The sequence below is a fragment of the Lacerta agilis genome, chromosome 1 (genome assembly GCF_009819535.1).
Source record: "Lacerta agilis isolate rLacAgi1 chromosome 1, rLacAgi1.pri, whole genome shotgun sequence".
Classification (NCBI taxonomy): Eukaryota; Metazoa; Chordata; class Lepidosauria; order Squamata; family Lacertidae; genus Lacerta; species Lacerta agilis.
The window spans coordinates 27,981,886-28,003,059 of record NC_046312.1 but is presented as its reverse complement, the minus strand read 5'-3'; the positions used below and the strand labels follow the sequence as shown (position 1 = coordinate 28,003,059).

At 41.8% G+C, this 21,174-nt stretch overlaps 1 protein-coding gene across 1 annotated transcript; it reads right to left on the bottom strand.

The window, feature by feature from the left end:
- Positions 1 to 4,438: 4,438 nt before the first annotated feature.
- TMED8 (transmembrane p24 trafficking protein family member 8) lies at positions 4,439 to 21,109 on the bottom strand. The gene is made up of 6 exons (XM_033142083.1): positions 20,775 to 21,109; positions 13,206 to 13,284; positions 11,159 to 11,288; positions 9,127 to 9,268; positions 7,727 to 8,020; positions 4,439 to 7,117 (listed from the first exon to the last, which is right to left on the bottom strand). Exons 1-6 carry the CDS (start codon positions 20,944 to 20,946, stop codon positions 6,900 to 6,902), a joined length of 1,035 nt encoding a protein of 344 aa, XP_032997974.1. The 5' UTR covers positions 20,947 to 21,109; the 3' UTR covers positions 4,439 to 6,899.
- Between the last annotated feature and the right edge of the window lie 65 nt (positions 21,110 to 21,174).

Sequence of the window (21,174 nt, the reverse complement as noted above, 5' to 3'; positions counted from 1 at the left end):
TATTTATCTACTTGCACTTTGATGTGCTTTCGAACTGCTAGGTGGGCAGGAAGTGGGATTAAACAATGGGAGCTCACCCAATCACGGGGATTCGAACTGCCAACCTTGAGTATAGGCTACTGTTAATACCTTGGAGTGCGGTTTGCTATGCTCAAGAAAGTTCAGCCTCTCTAGGTATCCTACAACTTGCCCAAATGTCAGCCCATTGATGATTAATGCTGAAACAGAGAGCAAGTGAGGCAACAAGTGAGCAAGTGAGTTTGTTTAAATTGCTAGAAGGGAGCTTCTTAGAAGTTTGACTCAGGCCTAGGCTTAAGGGTTCAAAGCAAAAACAACCGTGGAAGGAATTCAGCACTGTGCTATTATGGTCATTCCGTCAGTGCAAGCATTTCTGCTTGCCAGATGAAACAACCTCCCTGCTTCTTCCCCTGCATGCTATTATGTTGGGGAACATATGCAGGGGGAGGAGAAAAGCTCTGTTGCACTAGCAGGACTTGTTGCACTGGCTCCTGTTGGCTGAACTGCTTAGTTAAATCTGGCCCAAGTATTTCAACTACGTATTTTAAAATGTACTTTATTTCAAAGCACAGCTCAGCTGACATCAATATATAGGATCATTTGTTTATTTCAACATCTACTATGGAAGGAGAGGTCTGTGCAATTCAAAAGCTTACTTCCAGCATTTTGAACATAAGATGGTCAAATATATCGTCAACCCACTTGTTTTGTGATTTTAATTATTTCAGCCAAGTCTCTCTTTTTCATTATTGCCCAAGCCCCAACTCAAAACATTTTTATCAGTGTATGCTAATGGCCTCATTCATAGAAATCACTCCACTACAGGCATTATCAGCCAGAATCCAAAACACACATTTAGTTCTACACATCCCAGAGGGCACTGGGCATGTGCTTCTTGAACAGCAGTTACCCATTCTGTTCTGCCAAGCCACTTGGGTGGTAGTGGGGTTGTACATATTTGGGAGAAGCCATCAGTTTCTTGTCTGCTCAAAGGATAGCAGACAACAGGACTGGGAAAGACCCTTGCTCAGTACCTCAGGAAATCAGCATCATTCTGATGGGACTGTACTGGTGGTGGCCTAGATGCACTCCTATCTGGACAGGGATAGCCTAAATTCTGTTGTCTATGCTCTGGGATCCTCTAGGTTAGATTACTGCAACACATTATACATGGAGCTGCCTCTGAAGACAGTGGTGGTGCCGAATTCAGCAGCCAGGTTGCTCACCGAGGGAAGACAGTTTGCGCATATGCCAATCCTGGCCCAACCATGCTGGATGCCAATTAGTTTCCAGACCCAATTCAAAAGCGCTTGTTTTAACCTATAAAGCCTTCAAGAACCACCTCTTCCGCATATGAACCAACACGAAGCCTTCGTTCATCATCTGAGGCCCTTCTTCATGTGTGAGGTCCAGAGGCAACAACATAAGAATGGGCCTTTTCTGCAGCAGCCCCCCACTTGTGGGATACTTTCCCCAGGGGGGCTCATCTGGTTCATTTGTTACATTTCTTTAGGCACCAGAAGAAGAAGAAGAAGAAGAAGAAGAAGAAGAAGAAGAAGAAGAAGAAGAAGAAGAGTTTGGATTTGATATCCCGCTTTATCACTACCCGAAGGAGTCTCAAAGCGGCTAACATTCTCCTTTCCCTTCCTCCCCCACAACAAACACTCTGTGAGGTGAGTGGGGCTGAGAGACTTCAGAGAAGTGTGACTGGCCCAAGGTCACCCAGCAGCTGCATGTGGGGGAGTGGAGACGCGAACCCGGTTCCCCAGATTACGAGTCTACCACTCTTAACCACTACACCACACTGGCTCTCCAGGCAAAAACATTCCTCTTCTCCTAGGCCTTTGGCTAATTAAACAATCTATAGCATTTAAAACGGGCAGGGGGTATTGCTTGTGTTTGGTATTATGTTATGCATTGTAAACCACCATGTGATTTCCGATGGTGATATAGAAATTTAATAAATGATAAATAACTTCAAATAAGGCATCTTCATAGGAAATGGTTTGATGTGGTACTGGGCTTTGGAGTTCAAGAATTCGCTATTGGACTAATGCAAGCCCTTTGGAATTTAGCCATTATGTTATATGCCACTGTTCTAATGTAGCAGTTTTACACTTTTGTGTAGTCCAATTCTAGCCATGTTTATTCAGAAATACATCTCCCAAGAACCAGTCAGCATCTGTAAACTCCCAAGTGTGTGTATTATTCATTTCACAGGTTTCTTTGAGCAGGGTCATACGTTTAAACCCAGTGAACTTCATTGATACAATATATCTGATGACACAAGAAAATAGCAACAGAGTTATTGTACAGGTGTGTTTGTTTAAACTACACAAACTGCCTTTGATCAAGATCAGGAGTTCCCACAGTTTATCATGCTTTCCACTTATGGTGGCTCAGTATTTTTAGCCTGCACATCTAAGAATATGTTTCAACTTTATGCTTGAACAAACACAAAGACTTGCCTGGTAAAAGGTAATCCTTGTCCACACATCAGTGGTAAGCATATCAACAAATAAAAAATGACCATCATGAAAAGTCATTCCACTAATCACTCAAAGACATCAACATAAAATGCAAGATGCACAGCCACTGCATGGAGTTTGGTCTTGGTACAAATAGGGGATGAATAACTATAGATTGATGCTGTTTCCTTGTCCAAATAAAGTATATAGGAATATGCTTGGGGATGCGCTCATCTCTCTTCTGTAAATTAACCACAACTACATTGTTAGCTATGCTTACCTCAGTTTTATCTATAAAATGTTTTAAGGCCTTCTCGAAAGGTAACAAATATGCTTTATGAGGCACAAGTCCTTGGAATGGGAGACTTTACAATGCAATCCTATACACGTCTACTCAGAAGTAAGCCCCACTGAGTTCATTGGGACACCTACACATATGATTGGATGCCTTAGCTTTACATCACAACTTTTTCTGTATCATTTCCTGGCAACTGCATCATGGTTAAGGAGATAAGGCTACTTTCCCAAAGCAGCACAAAGGGATGTAAAATTGATTAGCCCCAGATGATCACCTGTTTAACATGCTTATTGCAGCAGAAAGGAAACTACATGCTTGATGAAAAAAACAAAAACAAAAAAAGGAATGGTATACCAATATACTTAATGTAATTTGCTACTTTAAAAGGCATTAAAAGGGTATTAGACAAATGAAAGGACAGAGCTATCAACTAGCTAAATGGTATAGTCTGCGCAGAGGCAAACAGCATGTGGGCTATTGCTTTCATTCTCTGCTTGCAGCTTTCAAGAAGTATCTGGATAAGGTTACTGTTGAAAACAGGATGCTGACCAGACAGACTCTTGGGAAGAACATGAAGGGTTGTTGTTGTGTTTTTATATTCTAATAAGCTTTCATCTCACTTGAAGATTCTCAGAGAATTATTATTATTTTTTGTAAGAGGCAGAAGCAAAATAAGCAGAAACTAGGCTGTAAAGAACTGAAAAACACAAAAGCAAAACAAACCTTTCAGAAGCTAGCAAGCCCCCAACCACAGAGATCATACAATGGAACAGAGCTACACATTTTCCCATTTAATTCAGTCATGCCAATTCTACACTTGCCTATGAAAGTGCTGAAGTAAAAATACACAATTGCTGAAGTACTCAGTTGCTTCAAAAACATAATACAGAACAAATGGAGCAGGGATCAAAGTACTTTAAGTGCGTTTTTAGACTATATTGATGAGGTCTTCACAATTATTTTAGAAAATTTCAATCTCTGCCTTTGGCCCCTGGTCTGAAATCATAGCTGATCTGTCCTAATGCCTGAAACTGGTTTTCCATTCCATCTCAAAAAAATGCTTTAAAAATTACATGTATCAATCCCAGGCAATTATGTGCATTTTCCCTGGGTATCTCCCATATAACTCTTTAGGTGCCAAGATGATACTGTAGTTCTCTGGGGATTTTAGGTCTGTGATCCAAGAAAGAGATCCAGATTTCATGATGTGAAAATAGAACAACCATACACACATTGTGCCCTGGCTGCATCTCTATAGCTGAACAGTTCTAAGTCCCGTCAATATTTGGAAATGCATGTGGTGTGTGTGTGTGTATTTATCTTCAAACATGGTTTCAGAAAGTGCATTACATTTGTATGTGGCCAAAGTGTGTTTGCAAAAGACTCAATTTTAAACTGATTAAATCAGTAAGAGCAGCACTGAAACCAATGTGTTATTAAACAGACTGTGGAGAGAACATGTAAGGCCTTTGCTCAATTTGAATCTACTGCAGTTTAGGTTATTAACTCTTAATTTCCAATTCTGTTCTCTTTCCCAAATTTGAACTATTTCCAGTCAGGAAGGAGACAATGTCTCCTATATTTATAGGTAGAACATGCAGTACAACTTCAGTAGCAATTAACATGAGCAAACACACCTCTAGCAGGCATGGGCTAAAGAACAAAGACAAATTTATTGCGCTGAACAGAGATTTTCATATTACTCATGTGACAAAAAGCAGAGAACTCTGTAACAAACAAACTTAACTCAAACTTGCATACTGTACTTGATTCACACAATCTGTCTTTATAGTCCCCCTTCAAGCAGAACCCTAGATAAGGCAAATACCTTTCATTTTAACTGTCTATAAATAAATAAGAGCCCTTGTATTGGACATATTTAGCAGACACTGTGTGTTCTGTAAAAACTTTCACAGGGAAAATGCTTTGAACAATAATGAACAAGAGTGTTTAAAAACATTCAGAGGGAAGAGAGTCTTTAAAGCTAACCATGGGCTGTGCAATTGTGAGACACAAGGGAGCTCCTTTTTCTGGCTTTTCAAAAATACAGCAGCTGCTGTTCAGGACATTTATAGAAAAATAAATAAACGTACTGTCCTTTAAGCCAAATAATCAATTTGTGTTGCTACTGGAATGCCTCTCATTCTCTTCCCCTCCAACTGATTTGCAGAAAGATAAGCCCAAAGTTTGGTTCTTGCAAGTCCTGTGCTTTGCAAACTCTGTGCTTCTCATGTTATTGGCCTGGAATCAGCCACTAATTTCTCAATTCTCACCCCAAATAAAAACAAAATGCCTAGGAGCAGCTACACCTGACTTCCACTTTTAAAGTTAGCAGGAGCCCTTGTTTGCTAGGCCTCACTACTAACAATTAAAAGACTTAGGTTTTCACTCCAAGTCTTTAACTTAAAAAAATTAAAAAAAAAATTCAATGGAACCAATAGTCTCTTGCTACCTTCTTTGCTTTGCAACTTTCCCTTCCTTGGCAAAGTACTTAATATAGCATAGTTAGAGAACCATCATGTTGGTTTGGAAGATAGATTCTTTGGCATTGCACCTTCTATCACTAAACTATCAGCAAAACATAGCTGTATATATGATCAAGGGCATTTCCTCAAAAGGTCTCCAAAAATGTGTGTGTGTGTGTATCCTTCATACTATTAACTGTTTGCTGCAATCATGCAAAGAGCCAAGCAAACACGAGAGATAAACATCAGCAGCCGCTGTTTTAAAAGGCATACTCCAGAGTTGCTTCTGAAATCCTGATAAATGCATGTATTAGTCCTTTGCTGCAGAAAGGTGACCTACACATATACACCCTATAAAACCTGAGCTGTGAACGATAGGTGATGCGACTGCCGCTCCTCTGAAATGCAACAGTTATCTGTGCCGCTTATGCTGTATTAAAGACTGGCAATGGCCTCCGAAGCCTGAATGCAAGGAAAGAGGCTCTCTTACCAACTAACACCTGAGATATTAAACTAGAGGTGTCAAAAATAAGGCTGAGGAAAATCCCTTATGTGCATTATAGAACAGTCTACACAATATCTTGAGGCCTAAGACATTGATGCCCAGAATAAAGGACCTCACTTGCCAATAATTGCTACTGCATGGCTCAGTTTTCTGTCACTGGGATGGTAAGGGATGCTGTGTACTCATATGACTGTGCACAATGGCCTTCTTGTAGCTTGGAGTGCTTATTTGTGCAGTGCACAGGCACGGCACAGCAAATATGCACAAGCATAACTATATTATCATATGCAAACTACATTATCATATTTTGCTTCCAGTGAAAGTGACTTTTTTTAATGTATCCACTTGTTGAATAAATTGACACACCAGCCCATTTTGGGTTTGACACTCCTGTCTTAAGCTACATTGAATTCAGGCAAAAAGTCAACCAATGAAAATAACATTAGCCCCAAAAGGTCTGGAGGAGGAAGAATCTTTGTTTGAATTGCTTGACTAGAATTATTTGGTTTATGCTTCCTTCTTCCATTCTGTACCCTTTCTGGGAGAAAATACATGTAACTTAAAATTCTTTCAGACAAGCTGTGAAATCCAGGTATCTATACCAGAAAATACACACCAATTTTGCCCTACAATGAACTAGCTACATTTGTACGGAACTAGAAGAGAGAAGACAGGCTGGCAATGGCCTGCATGGCATACATACGTGCCATTTCAGAAGCTTCCCAGACACCAAGCAATTGGCAGTGCACCGCAGCATAGTAACAATGCAGTTTCTACAGGCTGCTTTGGCAGCTGATCCCAGTGACTATTTGCAGATAGCGGAGTAGGTGAGAATACCCCAAAAGAAAAGGCATATTTCAACTTCAGTTCATGTAAGTGCAATAGAAAGTAAAAGCAGACACCTGAACCTGGTCCAGTGATTTGCTTTCTATAACTAAGCTCTCAGATTGGTGTCTGGATAAAACAAACGAGCTGCCAATAATCACATGCATCACTTTAAAAGTGAGGAAGGGTTGAAGGAAGTCTTCCATACATAAGCATAGAGATTCAGCCATCAAGTGTGTGCCTGTTAGGAGATACTAGTCATGACAGGCAGCTTGCTTTGGTGTCTTATGGCCCACCCACTCCAAATCTCATTAACTGCTCTAACTGGTATAATAGACATGGAAGAAGAGAATCTTGTTGCGTAGGAGTGAGTAAGAATTGTCAAATTTGAGCAAGTAGATGCCCTCGCCTGGATAATCGTGGCTGCCTACTTGCACTTCCTGGTGGCTATCCCTTCGGTAGACAGGCATGATCTCCCCATAACGGTTTCGCAAATAGCTTCTGGAGCCTCTTTCCACATCACCAACTGGAATAGGTCCTGAGAATAAAGAAGCACACAAAGCGTCAGTGAACAAAGCAAAAAAAAAAAAAAATGACTAAAAAGTGTCATCAGACTAAGTAAGATTACAAGAAAACATTGTGCTTTGCAGTGGACCATGGCTTTCTAAGTTAAGTGTCTGCTGATGACAATGCAGCTGAAGTTCTACAGATTTTCTTTTTTAATCTCAATGTTGATTATAATTTATGTTGATGTTCAGTATGTGTTTTATGTTTTTATTTTGTGAGCCATGACAGTCATAATTCCTCTTCCCTCCTTGTCCCTTTTCCCTTGTGTGTTGTATATTACATAATGTAATTATTATTATTATTTATATGCCACCCATCTGAATGGGTTGTCCCAGCCACTCTGGACGGCTCCGAACAAAATATTAAAACACAAAAAACCTCAAACATTAAAAACCTCCCTGACTTCTAAAAGTCAGACAGAAGTTTATTTCCTTGACATCTGATGGTAGGGCATTCCACAGGGTGGGCATAACCTCCAAGAAGGCCCTCTGCCTGGTTCCCTGTAACCTCAGAGCTGGATCACAAATATCATGCTGATATTAAGGCAACAATTATGACTCTTGTCCAGTTCTGCACTGACCTTCAAACTCCTCTTCTTCATCTTCTTCATCACTTGATTCACTAACTTGAACAGTAATTTCAGTGCTAGTAACAGAAGTCCAATCAAAATAGACCCCAAAGCCAATGTCATAATCTTCTGTGGCAAACTCCCAGCAGACACGCTTCCCATCAGGGTGAGTTGGCACCCGGACTGTTAACACCTCACCCCGTTTCACTACCATTCGGGCATTCTTCTCCTTTGTCATCTTTGTTTTGAACTCCCTTATCTTGGCACTTGTCCAAGTAGTGGGTGGAATCAGTGGTGGAGGACGAGCTGAAAGAAACAAGGAAAGTATTACTAGCTTGTAATCAATAGAGGGCATAGTCTTTAATTTCGTTTTACATTCTAAATCATAAGGTTGTATCTAACACTGCGAACAAGCAGAATAGATTTTGCTTGTGCGATGGGACTTCACCTTCCTGCAGTCCCCCAGGCATTCTCAATATATGCTCTGAAGAATTGAGAAATCCCCTGGGTTCAGAGAGGAAAGAAGAAGAAAGGAGAGTCTCATTGTGCAAACTGAACCTCACTGCTGCAATGGTGAATTCTGCTCATATGGTTGCCAACATTCAAAAAGTTCAAAAATAAATAATAGTTCTCCTCCACCTTTATGCTGGCAGAGCTTTTCGAAACTGCAGATAACTATTTTACGTCCTCTTCATCTCAACCCAACTTTACCTTGGGATGATTGACACTAGTCTTTTAATGTCATTGACTAAAGCAATCTATCTCATATTTCAACAAACTACACACCCAGGCTGGAACTTAGTATGCATTTAGTTTCACATAGAAAAGCTTCTCACAGGGAATTAGTGACAATGTGTTTAATTGTCAACACGATCCAAACATAGTTGATTTGCTATGCCAAAAGGGCTGTTTTAAATGAATTTCTATTCTGGGGGGGGGGGACACCCCCAGAGAAATATAGCTTTGAGAACCTAGCTCCAGGGCTGAATAAATAAATGAAAACAATTATTTCAGCTCTTTTGGTGTCTGCATTCCATTGCTTCCCTGCAGATTTCCAATTCTATCATAGTGTTCTAGCCATGTATTTTACAGGTTGCACAACACAATAGCACAGCTTGAGAAGGCATAGTAGACAGAGACAGAAGAATCAGAAGGTGCCCCAACAGAGGATAGGAACTGCCTGTCAACTGAACTCAAACATCACTGAATTTTAAAAAAATTAAATTAAAAACAAAAGAAGAGCAAACATAGTCTAATGTCTCAGTCTCCTATTTTTCTAAACTTATAAATCAATTTCATTTTTGTTTGAAGACTTATCATACCAGAGTATCAATATTACATTTGGGATTTGTCCAGAACTCTGGCTACTGATAAATAAAACCCTGAGACAGTGATGTAGTCTTAAATCTTACCTTTCTTCTGCTCACCCAGTAAATCTGTAGTTTCCAGCTCTGCTGTAAGGACATCTACTGCTCCTGTGTATTCAGACTGTATCATGACTATATCACCTGGTCCTTGTGGGGCAGGGTACTTTGTCATCCGCACTACAGCCTCCTATGCAGAGGACACAAGCTTCCTTAGAATCGCACCATATATTTTTAAATTACTACATTTATTTATATTTAATTACTAAATTTTACCTGTTGATGCACAATTTCTAGGTCACATACCGAAAACCATGGAGATTTCTAAAGGGTAGGAACTAGATTACCAGGAGACTCTGCTTATATATTTTAAGACATGATACATTTACTGTGCCTCCCTCTACAAAACTATACTAGTCATCATACCACCCACCCTCTTCTCCTGGAGCAAATGTAAACTACAAAAATAGTAGCACAAAAGTGATATGTTAGGCAAGAGACCAGTAGCAAAACTAGGAAGCAGGTGCACTGGCTGTTACAGTGTATAAAGACATATTCCCCAGGTTAAAATCTGACAATACTAGTAAACACTGCCAAAATTGCCCTAACCTCATCCTTGGAGCTCTTCAGTGGAAGACAGGTTGGGCATACAGAAACTCTCCTGAAATGAAATCATGTCACAGTGCATTCATTGCAATAATTAGGCCAATACAACTTTGCCATTAAGAGACATCTATTTAAGTTCATTTGCATCTGTAGTCTCATAGACTTACTGTTAGGAAAACAACAGAGAATAAAGAAAACAAGTGCTAAAAAAATGACAAAATACTTTGACCTTTTTTCCAAAGTTCAATTTTCAATTCCAATCCTACCTTTTAAGGAGAATCAAATGCAAATCAAATTACTTTCAAAGTACTATATTAAACACTACAGCTACTCAGCAACAAATAGAAAGAACTCTGGCAGACATATATTTTATTGGCGCACTCTTCCATTGTCTCTCAAGACAGATGGATGTCAACAATCCTACTCAAGATTCTTATCTCTTTGCTCTCTAAATTCAAAGGCTGCATTTGCATCACTGAAGTGACCTCTCTGGGGTGCAAGCCTGGGCGGTGTGTATGGAGGTCCTGGGCCCCCCTCTTGACTTTGCTGAAATGGTGCAAAAGAAAGAAAAGCAATACATTTGGCACCAGCTTGGTTGCAGGAGTTGCCAGAAGGAGGCATAAAAGACACCATCCAACCACCTTAGGGACTCCAGTTCAGATTTGTGTCAGGTTAACTCCTTAGCCTTTGCTTCTCCTGAAGATATCCCGAAAGACAGCAGAGATCAATTCAAAGGAATTCACAGAATTTATATATGCCCAAGTCAGCTCTGTGTCTAAAATCATGAGACACTCTTTGCAACTTTGTTCTATTGTGTAACCATCAGGTTCTCCAACTTTCTACCCCTAGGATCCAGCTGAGAGGGCTGAAAAATATTGGGGTCCACCAGTCACAAAATGGTAGTGCAACCCTAACCCTTTCCTTTGTATTTCTAGTTTGCTATTATAAAGAATATTATCCTCTCTCTTTCTAAATTCTTTCAGCACCTCCTCTGGTCCTTTAGCCTCAGAGGAGGGAGACCTCTCCCCCCCTCCCCCGGTCTCCCAGCAAACATCCAGGAGGCACTGGATAAGACATGGCACCAAAGCCCTATTGAAAGTGGACTGAGGCACCATAATGGACCCAACCATTTGAGAAACACTGGTCTAGCTTCACCCTCTCCCTCATATGTTGCAAAGCCACATTTATGTCTTTTCACACTTCTTCCTCATCAAAGGGTATTTAAATTTTAAATTTTTGCAGACCCCAGGGAAGTAAAAAAGTGCCAAAAAAATGTATCCATGTCTAACAGTACACAAATGTGATAAAGTATTCTTTTAATCCAAAGAACAGCCCCATGAACTTAACAGGAAGTACATATATATTATAAACAGTATCACAAATAAACCTAACAAAGTGTATTGCCCATGTGCTACAAAGACGAATGCATTCAGAAATAATACTGTGCAGACAGTCTAGGAAGCCAGTCCCCTACCTCTTTTGGGTGCTGATGTTGATCAGTTAGGATCTCTTCCTTTCTTTCTACATCTTGCTCTTTCAGACTGCCATCAACACTTCCACAATCCTTTGTAGCCTCTGCATTCACAGGTGACCCACTCTGCAGCCTCTCAAAGAAAAACAGCAGATCAGTTCAATATGTTTTAAGAGAAATTCAGGATGTTTTCAGGCAGGTGAAACAATCATAAATGAATCCAATCAAATGGGGAAATTGATTAAAGGATGCTAAAGAAAGGGATGCTAAAGAAACAAGATTTCTTTAGTGCATGTATTCCTGACACAACCAGATAAAGCTGTCTTAGCTGAGCCAATGCTACAGTGAATAATTCTGCAGCTTTGTACTCCCTTAGGTAGCAGAAATACAGCCCAGCTGAGCCCGTCCAACCTCCACTTCATAGCTGAAATACTTTGTAAACATTGGCTTTAGCAAATCATACCCTGCACTCAGGATGATTAATTCATCTAGACAGAAAAAGTATATCAGAATAATGTGACAGCTTGATGCAAGCATCTCCATGTCTATAAATGAAATTTTCACAAATAATGTTTTTTAAAAGATACATTAAGCCTTATGCAAATACATTTTACAGATAACAACACGGGGCTTACCAACAAACCTTCAGGATTAACCACAGCAGTAAGTTCCTGTCCCAGCTAACTACTCTGACCTCTGTGAAGATGGGAGCAGGGCAACATGACCAAGTCTGGGGTGATTTAACCTTGGTCACACCCTGTCTAAAACAACTAATATTTGACAGTTTAACTGGCAGAGAGAGTCTGGCTGGCTATGGAAGTAGCTAGGTGTGCTTAGGGATTTGTCAGGCAGGATAAACCTGTATAATTTCCCCATGTGGAGGAAAAGGACATGGAAAGGAACTAGAAGTGCTTTTATAGGAGTGGATACCCATTCTAGGAGTAGATGGTTTTAATAGAAACAATTCTTTGTAGAGGAGTATAAATTCTTGTTTAGACCTGAAACAGTGTTTCTGACAGAAAATAAGCACTGTGCCTTTAATAGTTAAAGCTTCAAACCTTTTCTCTCTTTCAGTGTTCGTTAATATTTTAATCATGCCTCAGCTTTAATTTATAACTTGTTCAGGGAATAAGTTGTCACAGTTGTTACTGGCGATCTTATAGGATGGTATTCAACTACGTTTTACTCCAAGTAGACCCTTTTAAATGAATTAGCTTACTTGTATTCATTGGTTGCAGTGGGTCTACAACTATATAGTGGAAAATATAGTGGAAAACCTCTCTCTGTATTTCTCTCCCCCCCCCCACCTATTTTTGTTTTCTGAAAGCCCCCCCTTAGGGTCCATTTTGGAGGAGAAACTAATAAAAATAAGAGTAATCTTAAAGAATAATCTAATTAGAATCTATTATCTAAAAGTAAAGAAGAGATTTCCATCAGGAGAACATTTAATATTTAAACCTCTGTTAGTTTAGACAGCAAACATGGTAGTATTGCAAAAAATAAAAATAAAAATTTACCTGGCATTCATGCTATTTTAGAGATTAAAGCAAAAGCCTATTTGGCATCAATGGGATGTTGCACAGCATCCCTGGATGAAGACGTAATTACAGAGGCAGCAGGGATTTCTATTTCCTCTATTCTCCAGAATTCATATGCCAGGATTACCTAAGTTTGCTTTTAAAAATAGCATTGTGCTTTCACAGTAAAAGCAAAGTTTAACTCATTGAATTCCGCTCTTTCTCTTGTTAAACATGGTGCACTATAGGGCATTACAATTATAGTATAATACAATTATTAATAGATCAGCGCCTGAACACTTCAGAAACCCATCAGTAAATAATCAATATGTCATTTACAGATATTTTACAGGAGTAGCAGAATATCCAACAAAACTCCTAAATGAAGCAACTGGCATATATTCAGTTATATATTCTATATTGCGAAGGAAAGCTGAGCTGATTGCTAGACTCCTCCATCACCAGAAACTCTCCTTCATTGCTTTGCTCTTGAACACGACCTAATGCAGGCGTTTATTACACATATTTCCTACCTGCACTGCAAGGCATCATTTTCAGATGTGGCAGCTGCCTGGAAAGTAGATTCTGGTCTTTGATCTGAATCTTCATTCTCTAGAAGAGGGTAGACAGAAATAATATTTGATTTTTCAGCAGTTGTAAAACTAGCTATTATCCAGTGCTAGGCAGTGGCGTAGCAAGGGAGGAGCGATGGGGGCGGGACGCCCCGGGTTCCAGGGGAGGGGGATGACACTCGACGGCCCCTCCCATCACACCCCATTCGTGCTGCTCCACAGACGGACGGGGCATTCCCACGACCCACGGCTCGCCCTGTGGCTTCCCTGGTTGCCGCAAGAGCAGCAGCGCCAGGCTGGATGCACTGCGCATGCCTGGAAATTCTAGGCATGCGCAGTGCATCCGAGTCGGCGCCGCTGCTCCCGCGGCGACCGAGTGAGCGGCGGCCCACGCGGCCGCCCCGTCCGTAAAGCAGCACAGATGGGGCGGCCCCACGACCCACCGAGTGGGAGGAGCAGCGCCAGGCCAGATGGACTGCACATGCACGGCGTTTCCACGCATGCGCAGCCCATCTGACGTGTGTCACGACGCACCGCCCCAGGCGGCCAAGAGGCTTCCTCCGCCCCTGGTGCTAGGCTCTTATGAGTGAAAGGGAGGGAGGCAAGTTTTGGCTATTTTTCATTTCCCCCTGCAGCCCCTTGTTCTCCCTGAAAAAGCTGCTTTGGCAGTTGAGGGACTCTGAAACAATGTGAGAGGGAGTGCTGAGGACTTCAGAGCAAAGGGACAGTCAGCAAAAATTGCATTCCACACCTACTTCAGGCTATATCACAATCACAACTTAAAAGACATACTCTGCTTCCTTAAAGTCAGTTTATAAAATATGAAGAGCACAATGAGTTGTTATGACAGTATGCAGATTGTATAGCATCTGAGCCACAGAATACAGATGTGGCAGCCTGACAGGCAGGCCCCAGATTTAAGGCATCACTTGTTATATAAACATCTCTTCTCTCCATTACAGCACAGGACAAGCAAAGTGGCAATGGCCCCCGTCAGTACTTATCATGATGCCTGCCAAACTGTCCCTTTCAGTTCCTAAACAGTAGTGAAAAAATCAGGGAAAGCATTAATATTGGGTGAAAACCAACAACCATGGAAGGACATTGAGGAGTAACTTTAATAAACAAATTAGGACCATCACTAACTCAACCACAGTCAAGAAGCACACACAGATAACCTTTTCTAAACAGGAGAACAGGATGACATTTTAATTCATTTAATCACTGACTTTTCAGTAGAGATTACTCAGAATGGGAGCAGGCTATCATTAGTTTTATTATTTAAATTCATTAAAGCCCAGAACAGGAGTGACAAATTAAATTTATAATTGTTTATAAAGCTCTGGTATACACTGTTTACTGATAGTAGATTTCATATAGGAACTGGGAACAGGCAATGCCATAAGAGCTTTTATCTAATTACAGGTAGGTAGCCGTGTTGGTCTGCCATAGTCGAAACAAAATAAAAAATAGAGTTTTGAGTGGGTAGGAGTTTTAACTATTATACCTGCAATACATTGACAATATTTTTATTATCTGGACACATGGTCAACAGACCCTGGACACCTTCCACCAGACATTAATGACTTTCACCCCACCATCAACCTAACAATGAACCAATCTATGCAAGAAATACATTTTTGGACACTACTATAAAAATACAGGATGGGTGCATAGTCACCCACCTTATACCATAAACCAACTGACCGACAAACATATCTACAGTACATGCTTCTAGCTAACATCCCAAACATACCAAACAATTCATTGTATATAGCCAGGCCCTACGTTACAGCCGCATCTGTTGCAACTCTACAGGCAGAGACTCTCACCTAAGAGATCTACAACAAACCTTTTTGGAACTAAAATATCTGCCTGATGAAGTTAAACAACATATCAACAGAGCCAAACTGATACCCAGAGAAAACTTGCTGCAAGACAGACCCCAAAAAAGAAAATAACAGAACACCACTAGTAATCACATACAGCTCCCAAGTTAAAACAGTACAATGCATCATCAGAGATCTACAACCTCTCCTAGACAATGACAGTTCTCTTTCTCAAGCTCTGGGAGGAAGACCTTTCATCGCCTACAGACAGCCACCCAATCTTAAACAACTCCTCACCCACAATAATACAACAACCAGACTTAACACGGACACTGGTACCAGAGCCTGCAATACCGGTAAACCCAGATGCCAACTTTGCTGCCACATACACCCGGACAACACCATTACTGGCCCCAACAACATCAAACATACCATCTCAGGACTATTTACCGGTAATTGCTCATCGTCTAACATTGTGTATGCCATCAAATGCCAACAGTGCCCTTCAGCTCTCTATATTGGACAAACAGGCCAAACCCTACGCCAAAGCATAAATGGACACAAATCTGACATCAGGAATCACAAGACAGAGAAAACAGTAAGAGAACACTTCAATCTCCCAGGACATTACATACAAGATCTCAAAGTAACTGTCTTACTACAAAGGAATTTCAGAAATAGACTGGAAAGAGAAGTGGCTGAATTGCAACTAATTACCAAACTTAAAACCATGGAGAGACCTGGTCTGAATAGAGACATTGGATTCTTATCTCATTATACATGACAAAGCTATTTTTAGCCATCTCACCCCTTGCTTTTTCCTGCAAGGGGTGAGATTGCAGTCGTTAACAGGTTTACGTCACCTATCAACCAATGACCCATTCCCACCACCCTTCTGAGTAATACTCCTCCCCACCCTCTCACTATATATAAGGGTCTGGTGACTTCTGTTTCAGTGTATCTGAAGAAGTGTGCATGCACACAAAAGCTCATACCAAGAACAAACTTAGTTGGTCTTTAAGGTGCTACTGGAAGGAATTTTTTATTTTTTAGCTTTTATCTAATCTTTAGAATTGTAAGAAAGCACAACAGTATGGTGATGGCAGTGCACAGTTTTATTTTAATAAGTTAGAAATTATACATATATGTAAATGAAATTCTGCAGATTACCGGTAATCACATTTAAATGTGCTTGCTCATTTTCTGCATTTTTCCCTGTTTCTCGGGTTTCTAATGTTCAGCTTTTCAAAGAATGTCAGATTTGGGGAAACTATCTGGAGAAATAAAGGAAAGTATGGAGAATGACAACCAATTAGTTTGGAAAATATGGAGAACACTGCTGAAATAATAGTGAGAATTACCATAGTGCTTTCAGGGCATTACATATATTATCTCATAATCCATAAAGAGTCATGTAAAATAGCCCAGCATATATATATGTGTGTGTGTGTGTGTGTGTGTGTGTCTGAGTGAGAGTGAGAGAGAAAGAGAGAGAGAATAGTTGCTTGACACGACCAGCTGCAGCAGTTGTCAGTGCTTTTTTGTGGGGGGACGCAGGGGTATGCATACCCCTAAACATTTTGTGAATCTAAGTTTGGCCTCATTGAGGGGCATTATTTCAATATGAGTAGGAAAATGAGAGTACCCCTAAACATTTTTTAAAGAAAAAAGCACTGCTTGTAGTGATAAAGTCTCAACAACTAATTTAATAATTCCTTCCTTAACCTGGGCTTAGTATAAAAGATCCCTCTTACTTTAGTGCTTATCTGCTCAGATGAACAGAAACTTTACATCTTTCCAAAAAAAATTAAGGATACTGTACTACAAATACAGTAAAGCTATAATTCTACAATTTACTTAGGCCAGTATAGATTTTGGCAACAAGTACAGTATTCAGCATGCTAAGAATTTCAAGCTAGTTTTGTATGTATTCATTTTTTTAAAATGTACATTTTTAGCTTTTAAGGCTGTGAAGATAAGACTTGAAAATTTGTAGGCAGCAACTGACAGGGTTTTGAGAGAGGCTGTTGACCAGAAGTTACAGTACAGGCTTGGGGCTCCAATACTGTTTGCATAATATGATTAGGGCCTTCCCTTTCCTGCAGGATTTTGATTTAAAACAAACAAATTATTTAGAATCCAGACCCATCAATGGCTTAGAAGTTCTGAGGATTACCACAATTAAAGCATAAATAAATAAAGGGGAAAGAGTGTGGTGAGGGAGACTTCCTCCCACAATTATAGAAGGTAACCAATAATAGGGAACCAGAACAGAAGCAGATATTTACTTTAAGCTTGTCACAGCTGCACAGTGAGTTATGTGTTTTTTAAGACGGAAAGAAGTGCATTAGCGTTGCAAACACAGGAGGAGAAAAAAGTCCAGAACTCCAATCTCCATCTAGGAGAATCACCAGCTTGTCTCAAAGCCAGCACTGACACCCAATACTATAGCAACAGATAATTCATTTCTATATTTCACTTATTATTATTACTCAACACCACCCTTTGCATATTGGTATTGATATTGATATGAGGGAGCTAACTAAAATTAGGCACTGCTTATTATTATGGTGCTGGAGGAGACTGTTGAGAGTCCCATGGACTGCAAAAAGATCAAACTTATCCATTCTTAAAGAAATCAGCCCTGAGTGCTCACTGGAAGGACAGATCCTGAAGTTGAGGCTCCAGTACTTTGGCCACCTCGTGAGAAGAGAAGACTCCCTAGAAAAGACCCTGATGTTGGGAAAGATGGAGGGCACAAGGAGAAGGGGACGGCAGAGGATGAGATGGTTGGACAGTGTTCTCGAAGCGACTAGCATGAGTTTGGCCAAACTGCGGGAGGCAGTGAAAGATAGGCGTGCCTGGCGTGCTCTGGTCCATGGGGTCACGAAGAGTCAGACACGACTGAACAACATTCGGTGGTGGTGGGGACTTGGCATTTACACAGCACTTCCACATACATTATTTTGCTGTGATCCTTACAAACAATTGTCAGAAATTATCCTGCTGATAACTGAAGATGAGAGATTAAGTCTATGGCTTCCTTATGTCTACCGTTTTGTTCAGATGGCAGAAACTAGATTTGAAATAGGGATATTCTGATCAAAGGTATCCTCTCAGATAACAATGTATACTAATGGGGTTTTGAAGTATTTGTGGCCTCATTTGCTGGGGCAGGATCTGCTTAGACCTGCCTTTTATTTGTATAGATATTTTTAGTTTTTAAAGGTATTTATTGGCTGTGTTAATTGTAACTGACTTCATTATTTCTATTGTTTGTAGGTCACAAGTGACTAATAAATAATAACAACAACTGGGGTGGGGGCTCAGCTGCACAGAGTTTTAAGTCTGTGCACAGGGTGCATACTTTTAAATCTACCACTGATTTCTAGGATCCTCCATTTTAATGATTAGTCAACAACACATTTCCATTGCTTTCACTTAAACCTCTCTATGCTGTGTTATTACACTTGAGATTTTAGAAGTGAAGTGCCTGGTGCATAAAACAAGAAAGCAAAGAAGTTTGTGGCAATGCCACTACTGTCTGCTACCTGATGCAACAGTTACACCAAGGTGCATTAGCCCAATTAGAAAACAACTGGTATGCTGAGGGTAGAAATAAACAATGCAGTAACCCAAGGGAACAAAAGCTATTAAAGGCTAGCTCCTGACAAACAAGAATATCAAACAAGCAATACTGCTGTATATTATGCTTCACATTATTTCTTGAGTGATAAATAAAACATTGATGGGTACTGCAAAACATCTAATGCAGTAATAATTCTGTTCTGACACCTGTTCAATACTGTTCTACACAGTACTGATTACGTTCTTGGTGATCTCCATATTAAAATGATTCTGTGATATCTAGTTATTCTTAACACTGATCTTTCTGGTACAATGGAAATGAGTTTATGCTCTTCGGTTCCACTTCTGACTACTGGGATACCACAATTGTCAAGCAGGTGAAGAACATCAATATGGGCAGCCCATCTTCAGGAAGTCTTTCATGCCGCAATTATACCTTGCCCCAACACACCTACCGGTAATACAGTGGTCTTCTGTAATATGCATGACTCTTCCTTGTACCTTGGTTTCAACTGATCAACATAAAGATGACAATTTATCCAACCAGTAAACCACTTGTCCAAGCAACGACAATTGCAGAAAAATGCGTCATCTGCCAACACTCAAGGCATAAATTGTGGTATGGATGGAGCTAGCACATCTACAGATGTATAGGATAGTGAAAGGATGCATGTAAACATAACTTTAATTATTACTTGTAGCTTAAGTACTATGTTGTCATGGAAAATGGTGTGCAAAGGCGAAAATCCAAAAAGGGTAGGGGTCCTTTCTAACCGATGCCCCTGGGAGGCAAGGATGCATTGAGTTCCTTAGGAAAAACCACGGGACTACAATGACAGTCCAATCCTACAAGTATTTATTCAGAAGAAAACCCCATGGTCATCTTACTCCCTCGAGCGATTCAATTGAACCTTAACCAAGGACGACTGGATACTTAAAACGGAGGTCTAGGAGGGAGGCAGTGAGAGATTTCACTTTCTTGGGTTCCATGATCACTGCAGATGGTGACAGCAGTCACGAAATTAGAAGACGCCTGCTTCTTGGGAGAAAAGCAATGACAAGCCTAGACAGCATCTTAAAAAGCAAAGACATCACCTTGCCGACAAAGGTCCGTATAGTTAAAGCTATGGTTTTCCCAGCAGTAATGTACGGAAGTGAGAGCTGGACCATAAAGAAGGCTGATCGCCGAAGAATTGATGCTTTTGAATTATGGTGCTGGAGGAGACTCTTGAGAGTCCCATGGACTGCAAGAAGATCAAACCTATCCATTCTCAAAGAAATCAGCCCTGAGTGCTCACTAGAAGGACAGATCCTGAAGTTGAGGCTCCAGTACTTTTGGCCACCTCATGAGAAGAGAAGGCTCCCTAGAAAAGACCCTGATGTTGGGAAAGATGGAGGGCACAAGGAGAAGGGGATGACAGAGGATGAGATGGTTGGACAGTGTTCTCGAAGCTGCTAACATGAGTTTGGCCAAACTGCGAGAGGCAGTGAAGGATAGGCGTGCCTGGCGTGCTCTGGTCCATGGGGTCACGAAGAGTCGGACACGACTGAACGACTGAACAACAACAGGAGGGTCTGTCTCGAAAGTTCTTCCTACTGACCAGTAGGTGGCTAGCAACGGTCTTTTCAGGACCCCCAGCCGTCGCGCAGCCGGCCTCAGGGTGACTCTTTTCAGGCTTCCGCGATGCCTCCTCGCCTCGAACACCTGCAGCGCCAGCTGAACGGCCACAAACAACCCCGCGCGCCTCAGCCCGGGCTCCTCGCCGCACGCCCAACCCCAGATTAAACGCCGCCCGCCCGCCCGCCAACGTGAACTCGTCGCCCCCCCCTCGTTTTGCTTATTGAATGCCAAGAAGCTCCCTGAACGGGAGAAGTTCAACAGGTGGAGCACACGCTTGCCACAGGGAGGGGGCACCTGTTGGATTTCTGCCCGCAGCGCCGCTGTCAGGGGACCTTCCAGGCAGCGAGGGAGGTGGCGGCAAGCCACACGGGCCCTCCTCCTGCGCTCCGTCAGTCCCTGGGGAAAGGGAAGGCCCTGACAGAGACGACGTTTTCTTCTGCCCCCCGCCCCGCTATCTCCACCTCGCAGCCGCGAGGGAGCCCCCTGAAGTACCTGAGGAAGGCGGCAGCGGAGGCGTGAGGCGCGGCTTCTTCTCGTCGTCTCCAGCCCCGCCAGCGGGGCAACTGTCGTCGTCGCCGCCGCCGCCTCCTTCTCCCAAGCCGTTGGCCGCGGAGGGTTCGAAGCGGGTGCCCACGGCGGCGGCGGCGGCCAGCACGTCCGACATGGGAAGGCGGAGGGCTGAGCCGCCCGAAAGCAGCCGGGGAGGGTCGAGCGGAGCCGAGCAAAGCCGGAAAGAGCCGAGCGGCGATCGTAGCCGCTCCCGTCCCCCTCCTTCACCCGCGACCACCACCGCAGCCTCCTCCTTCTACTCCTCTCGGGCCTCCGCCCTACGTAGTTCCCGCCTAAAGCCGGACGCTTTCGAAAGGGGCCGCTTTCGTCAGGCTGCTTCGGA